We start from the raw sequence: 9,775 nt of genomic DNA on the forward strand, positions 1-9,775 counted from the left end.
GATTAAAACACAAATTCCTTACTGTATTCTCTTTGGGCTAGCTTGGAGTTAGTTTAATAAGTCATGGGCAATTTTTTAAGAAAAATTAATTGGGTTTCTCATTTGAGAAGAAAAGGAAAAAAAATTCTTAAGACTTTCTAACTGTGAAGCAAAGCTCCCGATTTTTATACTAAATCAGTAAGCAAACAATGTTGGGTTTTTAAATCATGTTGTAAACATAACTAAGTCATAATGTGCTTATAATTATTTTAATTTTGTATATCTTACTTTTAGTGCAATAATACTTTATTGATTATAATAGTAAGACATTCTATATTTCTCCAACCGTATATTTTATTTTTAACTTAAAAACCATCCTATATAAAATAATATTAATTTTTCAATTTTACATTATATTTACATAATTTTAATTTTTAGTCAATATATTAAAGAATCTAATTTTCATCTTAGTAATACTAAGAAGTATTATAATGAATCTAATTCATAGTAATACTTCTGACTCATTATATTAAAGAAATTGAAAATCAAATGATAAGCTTGAAATGCTTTTGTGTGGAAACACACTATTTTTATTGCCTGTCCCCTTTTCTTAGCTAGATTCTTTGCATCATTCTTTTCAAGATAAAATGAATCTTGAACTTCCATATCTTTCTTAATGTAATAGTTAACTATTATATAGTGTACTTGATTATATATGGTTAGTACCTATATGTTGGATAATCATATTACATGTTTTTTTTCTTTAAACATTCTTTGTAAAACTTAAGTTTTTTATGGTCAAAATCTTGTTCATGATTTATATAAAAGGAATCAGATCAAAAAATAAAGAAGCCTCCCCGCCCCCAAAAAAGAAAAAACAAGATTTATCTAGCTGAAATAACATTTTTAAAAAATGAGAGTTCACTTATATTATTTTATCAGCAATAATAGAAATAAAAATGCAAAAGATCACCCAGAAAAATCTGTAATAATAAAAGTGTAATATACTAATTAGACCGGATGACATTCTGGATGAAGCCGGGGCTGCAAGGGAAGCCCAGGTCCCCGGTCCAGAGGGAATCTGGTGCTGGCAGCCGGAGGAAGGAACACCTACTCTTGCACAAATTTCGTGCATCGGGCCTCTAGTAAATAAATAAATAAGCCTTCCAATACAGTTATGTAGTTATAATCAAATAATATGTCTGAGTTAAATTGCCTGAGTTGTTTATATTTATTAAAATGCAGCAATATTATGCAAATTTACCAAATTCTATGTAAATGTCAACTATATTTTCAATTGAAAGTATGATATTTCAAACCTACATTGATACTAAATGTTCTCTATTTTTTCTTGTCATTTTTATTTTATCAAATACATAGTTATAGCTATTTTATGGTTATATCTGTATTCCAAACCTATGAAGTTTCTAACTATATTTAATTGACTACATATTGACCATTTTCTGTATGCATTTAAACTCTTTTGATAAATCTGAAGCTGAAACTTGTTAGCTATAAATTTTAGGACCAATAAATGTTGGTATTAGTAATAACATCAATTAAGATAAAGGGTTAAGATTTAAAGCACATAGGCCAATAATAAAAATTAAAAACAAGCACATGTCAATCTCATTTTTCTTGCCAAGTGATGGTAAAAAGAATACCTCCAAATTAATTTTTTTATAAGTAGTTAGAAGCACAGCTTAATTCTCTGAGGAATTTATGCTCAATATTACTGTCAATATTACTGCTGCAAACAACTCTTCATACTGGATACAATTTTCCTTTACATTTGAACTGGGGGGCCCCTATTTAGCACCTATTATATGTTAGACAATGTGCAAGTACTTCATTCACACCATCTCAATCGATTGTCATACAAATCCTCTATACATACTTATCCCACTTTATGAGTTAAAAAACTGAGGCCAGAGTAATTGCCTAAGTTCATATAAGCAGTAAGTGATGGAGCCGGAGCTCCATGTCATCCTGACCCAAAGACCAGACTCTTCCATAACACCCTTCCACCATCAGACAAGGAAATGTGTCCACTCACAAAACTGACCAATAATAATAAACTTTATCCTGGGGGCAAGCACTGCCATGATAATTGCATACATTATGCCTGAGTCTTTTGTGCAAGTCCACACGTACACCACAGCCAAGTCTTGTTACGATATTTGCACAATGCTGTCTATGTGTGCCTTTGAGGACTTGTTTTACAATCTCTCCTAAGATTCTGCATCTAATCCCCATCACATTGCTGTTCTTTCTAAATAGTCTTAGTGTTATTCCAATTTCATTGTTTCTTGCCTCCCTCTATTACCTTGAAAAATTGCATTGATACCTACCTGTGACGGTAAGTTTTGTTCCATCACCGAAGAGTTTTCTATCATAATTCCACAGTGATTCAACCACTATCAAAAACTTTAGACTAATTTAGCTTCTCTGAGTTTTTCAAACACTAGTGGAAGTAGGACGGCCTGCAACTCAAGAGATCCATGTTCTGATCCTGGTTCATTTGGCTCCTACAAGGTCTGTGGCTGAGCAAACAAAGTCAATTCAAGTTTTTGATGCTTTATTGATCTGAAAACAAGGATGCTAGTGCCAATCAGTTTGATATCACTGCTAGTGTCAAAGTGAGACCAAAATGAAACAAGATTTAACAAGCAATTGATTTAAAATGCTATGGAAATAAGCAATTATAATAATTATTAGCCATTTGATTGTCATGGCTTTGTGCTGTAACCTGACTTTTTAATCTCATGGGACCAAACCCTGGACCTACTAGTAGGAATTCAGCACTTTGAGGTGGAAGCTAAATCCCTGGCAATGCATCCCACTTTGCTCTACTATGTCTGGAATTCTCAAAGCCATCATCATCAGAAGTGTGCCTTTCACACGCTTAATTAACGAACTAATTTGTCTAGTCTCATCTGCATTTTCAGTGTTAAGAAAATCAAAGGGAACATTAGCTAAAGCCTAATAATATGAGGTCAGTATGGGAGCTGCTTCACTTGTGTTGTTCAAAACAAATGGCTCTTTCCCCAGTTAACAAACAGCACTACTAGAATTCCACGCTTTCACCAGACATTTCAGCCTCAAATCGCCATCTTTCCAGCTCCTGCTGCAAGTTCAGCTTGAAGCTCCTGTCAGTGGGCCTTCAAGAGAAATGACAGGATGGCTGTCTCAGAGCCTCCTATTGTCATGTTAGGTCACTGGAAGGCCACATGCTGGACCATATCTGCTGAGGGTCACATCTGTAAATAACAGCAACTGCTCTAATGCCCATGGCATTGTTGCGGTGGTAGTGTCAAAGGGGTGTGTTTAAAGACCATTTATTCCATTTTATAAAATGAATGTCCGAGACAATATTCACGTTTACTTCACGTTCCTCCTATGGGACTCATGCATTGAAATCATTTCCTAATGTTATAGTGGGAAACACATATCATGTTTGAAAATTTGAAGTGCTTCATTTTATTAATTAGCAAAGTATGTACTCTATTACAGTATTTTCTTTTTTAAAAAAATCACTTTTTAAAAAATTGAGATATAACTGACATACCTCTCCTACCTTTGAGTATAAAATTTTACCCAGTGCTCTTGCTGGATAATTACAGGCCATTTTCTTCGGCTTTCTTGAATGATTTTGAACTTCTATTTTTATTTCCAGGTCTGACTGTAACTTTGGTTCCAGTTTTTTTCAAATAGATTTTGGAAATAGACAGTTTAAGTAACTGACAAGTAGTTTGTGCATTATAGCTGCCCCTGAGGTTCGTAGTTTAATCTCTAACTCAGAGATGACATGAGAGATGAAAGACTATGTTTGTAAATTGTAGCTCTGTGATATAGTTGCAAAACATGTGGAATTCAAGCAGACCAAAAGTGCCAGAACATAAGGTGAAGTTTTCTTTCCCAAAACTCCCTCAAAAAGAGGGTTTGCTTTGTATTTCAGTCCTTGTGAAACCTCTCAGATTAAAACATGATCTTCCAATACTCTGCTTCGAACAAAAATACTATTTAGATAAGATATCAAACTGAAATAAAGTAATTTTTAAAAATTTAAAATACTAGTTTTAGAGCTATCACTGGTTATAGACAACAAAGAACTTTAACAGGGATTTGGTAAATATTACTAGAGACTAAAGACTCTGTAGTTTATGCTTACATTGCACTTATATAGATGAACAGAATAAATGAAAAAGTGCTTTTCTTTTATTTCGTAAATGGTAATTGTCTTTTCAGATTAAATTTCCAGTGACATCATACATCATATAGATATCTCAAAAGAGACACTCAGTAACTTCGAAAGTTGCTCTAAAATAAAGTAGATGGTTTAGATGCATAAGAAGCATCTGAATAAAATTTTTAATGAAATGTAAGGGGAAAAATCACCTGATATTTATATTGATATAAATATGTATTGATATTTCACACCTGATATGTATTTGTTTTGATATAATTTTTAACTTTGTAGCTATAGTCTAATTAAGACACTAAGTATTATAAGTGGATATTTGACTTTTCTCTATATGACTATAAATTTATACATGCAAGTAGCAAGCCCCTCCCCCTCTCTTACCTCTGGACATTTCTACTGGAAAATGAGAAATCACCTTATATTTAGGTTAATAGTATTTGAGATAATGGTTATTATATTCTAATCATTTTATTCAAGCAGGTAACAATTAGAAATTCACAGTATTTTCAAATATTGACCATTTTAAAAAAATGATCTCTAGACTAGATAATATACTTATCTGTTCTCCTGATTTTATGATGAGCTCTAACGGGTGGAAATCTGAATTCTGGAGAATTCACATTTTTATCACTGACCATGTGGTATGTTATTTCCATATTTAATTTCATTTAATTCTCACAACAGCCATTTGAAATGCATATATAGAATGAATAGATGGAAATATATAAAAATAGTAAGTGATGTTTCAACATTAAATTTTATTTTATTTTAAAATTTTTTATAATTTTGAAAATTTTAAATTACAGTTGACATACAATATTATATTAGCTTCAACTATAAACAGAGGGATTAGACATGCATATAACTTTATAAAGTAATCTCCCTGATAAATGTAATAGTCACCTGATAACATGCATTATTGTTACAGTATCACTAGCTATATTCCTTACGCTTACTGTACATCCCCCTGAAAACCTGTAGATAATTTTATTAAAAATTTATGTGAGCCAAACAGAGGATACACCTGGGAGCAAGATCTCAGCAGACTGAGAAAAATGCTTTCTTTTTATTCCTTATTTTATTGTATTTTCCATAGTAGTATATACTATGATTATAAATTTAATAAAGTAATAACCACTGAGCCAAAATTTATTTGTTATTTATTTATATAGAAAGTGATAGACCCAGAATCAAAGTCTATAATTTCCCCTGCCCCACACTCTCCTAAAAAGCACTTTTCAGAACTCTCATGAATTATATCTTTGTAGCCATTATTTAATTTATTGCTATAATTTACATTGAGTATGCAGTAATTTGGAAAAAAAAGGACCAGAAAGTTGATTTTTCAATTTATGAATTCATCTGTTCATCTGATCACAACCACTAAGAAAACCAAACTATATAATTTATTTGTTTTTTCAATGCTTTATCAACTTTGCAAAAATTCTTTCAAAACCTTCATTTGAGTGGATCTGGCAGGCTAGAACATCCTTGGGAAATGCATTCAGGCAGGGTTTCATTTGTAAGGCTACCGATGAATGAACAAATTTATTGGACTGAATTTAGAAAAAGCAAATCCAGTTCATGGCCTTCTTGCACACGATCACACAGTCACATATTTTGATATTAATCATCCTCTGGCCAAATGACAAACGTAGCATTTTTTCCCTTTAGTTATTTTTGGTTTCAAATAAATAGATTATATAAACTTCTTTAAAAAATCTTTCAACATAAAAATACCAAGTGGACCTAACATCTCCATCCCTTGGGGACCCTCACTAGTTAACTCCTGATCACTGTCCTCCATGCTAGGTCAGGGGACAACTGCCGCCAAACACCTGGATGAAGTCATTAAGCTCTCTGGAGATCACCCTGATATGCGACCGAACGGGGACTGCATCCAACAGTTCTGAGCCCGCACCAGCACCTGCACTACCTGCTATTTGTGGCTGAAAGACTGCGCCTTTGGACTTGTTACACTTACAGCTGCCAGGGCACGGGCCATACGTTCTGTGCTGCTTATCAGAGGGCCCTGTTCGGCGTGGCATTGCTGTAGCTGTCCCATCATGAGTGGAAAGGCGGCTCTGAATTATGCAATTAAGTGCAACTGCTTTGGTTCTTTTACTGGCTACACTATTCCTAACAAGCTTGATGCCAATACAGAAAGCAAATTGAGCGGAATGGTATCAAAATGACTTGTCATTTTATAGAAAGAATCATATTTTAAGTATTTAATTAATGCCTATTCAACATGACTTACTTACTGCATCTTTCTGGAGGGAGAGAGGGGTGCCGTAATTAGAAGCAGAAGCATTGTTTTCACGCAAGAACAGCAATACAAATTATGAGCTATTGCTAATAAGTAGTCAATTAAAGAGTCCACTTAAAAGGTCAGACTATAGAAGAGTAAATATTCAGACTACAAAACATCACTTAATGTTTCCAATATCACATAATGGTCCAGACCATGCACTTTGGAATAGACAGATCTCTATTGGACTCTAAACTTTGCCATAGTAACTAGCCAGATGACTTGAGGCAAATAACTGAACTACCCTAAGCCTCAGTTTCCTTATCTATGAAATGCGAATAAGAAGATCTCCTGTCCAGAACTACTGGGGAATGAAACTGAAACTATTAGCATGGTGTCTGGCCCTCAATAAAAATATTAGCTGATATCATTCTCTTTAATGGGACGGCCCGATCCATGTTATCAAATTCTTCCACTGAACACAATGCATGTATTTTATAAATGATAACTTACATAAATGATGGAAGCAACTCATGAACCCAAGACCATCTTCCTCCATGATAGCCACAGGCCAAAGAACAGGCAGCCCAATCGAGCCGGAATCTAGCACACTTAGCTACTAGACTGGGAGCTTTGTGAGTGTTGGACAGATGCCTTTTTCATTGTTTTATCTCCAGCATTCAGCACAGATACTCTCTTCTATACATGTTCGTTGAGACAATGAACGAACAAATGAGGGTGTAAAACTGTGCAAACTTTTTCCATAGACTTTGGAGCTGCAATGACATACTGAGCTGATAATTCATTAAACTGGTCCACCTCTAGGCAATATAACAAGACTCGTGGTAGCATAAATTGTGATGTTCTCACTCATTCACTGTAAGAATTAAGTTTTTGCACTGATTAGGCATAAAAACCCATTGGTTTATCAGATTATTTAGAGAATGGTAGAATATGTTTTATCTCAACATAGAGAAGAGATAATTAATAAAAGTGTCTCTCAATAAAAAAACAAAACAACCTTCTACAAGAAAAGTATCTTAAACCAATAATTTATACCAATAGTTTACAGACATGGTACTCAAAATATTTTAATTTCTAGCCTCAGTCTACCCGTTTTTTGTGTATGTGTTTTCTAAGAATAGAATTTCAATCTGCTTACAGGCAGGGAAGTCATAAACTATTTACGAAGTAGTTCTATTCTCCTAGACAGTGACCAGTAGCGGCAAAATTGCTGTTCATGTGCTGAGGCTAAGAAAGAGGTAGTCAGATTGAGATGATCTTAAATTGTTTTATCTAAGCAGCATCTATCAGTTTTTCAAAAATAGAGAAAAGTTACTTACCACTGGGAATGACTATGAGTTGAGTCCCTTCTGCAAATATCTTGATCCACCCTGAGCTAACACACTGGTTACAGCTCCTACAAAAATCTCGCCGTACTCTTAGCTTCATGATGTGACGAGCATTGAAAAAAAAAAGGCGATTTGATCTTTAAGGGCTCCTTTGGAAGTCCTTAAATACTAGTTTAGGTTTTGTGGCATCTGTAAGTTTCCTCAGTTGAATTGAGCCAGATGTCTATTTTCCATCACGGCACAAATCACTGAAAAGGACTGAGAGTAAATGAAAGAATAAGAGCAGAAAAAGGAGAGATCAAGTTCACCTGGTTAGCCAACTACTTTTCTAAATTACCAGGAAAGCTGTTCCGAGAATTAAAGGGTTCTTATCTCCAGGTGTTCAATCGCGTGGAGCTGCTCGGAGGTTACATCAAAGGAAGGCCGTTCCTTCAGCTCTCACAGGCGCCAGGGCTGCCCCGTCAGCAGTTGCGAACGTGTCTCTGGAAGGAGGAAAGACTTCAGTCACTGGAAAGGCAAATCCACCAACACCAATACACTTGAGAAATGTGAGCAAAATTCTCCTTTTTTAGTAAAGCCACTTTTATTGTTTGACTGTGTGATGCTTCACCGGGCAATGGAGAGTAAGAAATGAATTTCTGTGATGACGTTACTTTTCCTGGAGTAAAAGAATACATTTATAGAATACTAGCTCCTATGAAATAGGTTTCTTATTTAAACTAACATATAAGAACAAAATCTAGCCCTGGCTGGTCTGGCTCAGTGGCTAGAGCGTCGGCCCGCAAACTGAAGGGTCCTGGGTTCGATTCTGGTCAAGGACACGTACTTCAGTTGTAGGCTCAATCCCAGGCAACCAATCAATGTGTCTCTCTCCCAACGATGTTTCTCTTTCTGTGTCTCTCCCTCTCCCCTTCCGCTCTCTAAAAATCAGTGGAAAAATATCCCCCTCAGATGAGGATTAACAAACAAATCTAGTTCAATGATATGTTGAAAGAAGAACCCTCTTAGGAGTTGTTCTGTACTCTTATGCCGCTTGCCTTGGATTAGGGAAAAGAAATGGTCAGAAGCAGCTGAGTGCTTCTCTGAGTACAGCTGAGTCGTCCATCCGCCCGGACCCACAGAGGACATGTCCTGTGCATGTCAGGTCCAGGTCGGGCCTAAGTCCCATGAGCAAACACTGTCTCTGCCCCTGAAAATGAAACAAGGAGGTGGTCATTGTTGGGCAACTGTCCATTCACAGTACCCAACAAAATGGGAGAGGGTCAACAATAAAACAGCAACAAAAAAAGAAAATTATGTTGTAAAGTGTGGGGTTTTTAAAAAAATATATTTTATTGATTTTTTACAGAGAGGAATGGAGAAGGATAGAGAGTTAGAAACATCAATGAGAAAGAAACATTGATCAGCTGCCTCCGGCACTCTCCCCACTGGGGATGTGCCTGCAACCAAAGTACATGCCCCTGACCGGAATTGAACCTGGGACCCTTCAGTCCGCAGTCCGACGCTCCATCCACTGAGCCAAACTGGTTAGGCAGGTGTGTGTTTTTTTTAACTGAGTGTACCAAGTTATTATAACCGAGAGCAGTCAAATACCTTTTGCACCAGTTGTAGATGTAAATGATACCCACTCAGTTCCATTCTAATAGCTTATCCTCTTTTTTCCCTTATTCCAACACCATGAGCAAAATTATGTGGAGCTTTAGTAGTCTATATTTCATGATCCATGAAGAATTTATGATGAAATACAAAAGAGTAAGTAAAAAGTTACAAAATCTTTTATTAAATTTACAAGAAAATATGAGAACTATATGAAGAAAACAGTAAAAGATTTTATTAAAGGGCATAAAATAAAACCTGAATAAATGATAGCTATACCATATTTATGAAGATACAACTCAATGCCATAAATATGCTAATCCTTCTTAAATCCATTTATATAAATTGACTGCATTTTCAATCAGAATTATGACATTTTATTTTATCTTTTAT

At 35.1% G+C, this 9,775-nt stretch overlaps 1 protein-coding gene across 1 annotated transcript in view; it reads right to left on the minus strand.

The window, feature by feature from the left end:
• Nucleotides 1-9,775, minus strand: part of LOC102753658 — a 32,428-nt gene that overhangs the window by 6,765 nt on the left and 15,888 nt on the right. The window contains exon 4 of the mRNA XM_015560624.1: nucleotides 2,331-2,368. Coding sequence (XP_015416110.1) covers nucleotides 2,331-2,368 — 38 coding nt within the window. The remainder of the gene's footprint in view (nucleotides 1-2,330; nucleotides 2,369-9,775) is intronic.

This window comes from Myotis davidii, unplaced genomic scaffold (assembly GCF_000327345.1).
Source record: "Myotis davidii unplaced genomic scaffold, ASM32734v1 scaffold2555, whole genome shotgun sequence".
In the NCBI taxonomy this organism is placed as follows: domain Eukaryota; kingdom Metazoa; phylum Chordata; class Mammalia; order Chiroptera; family Vespertilionidae; genus Myotis; species Myotis davidii.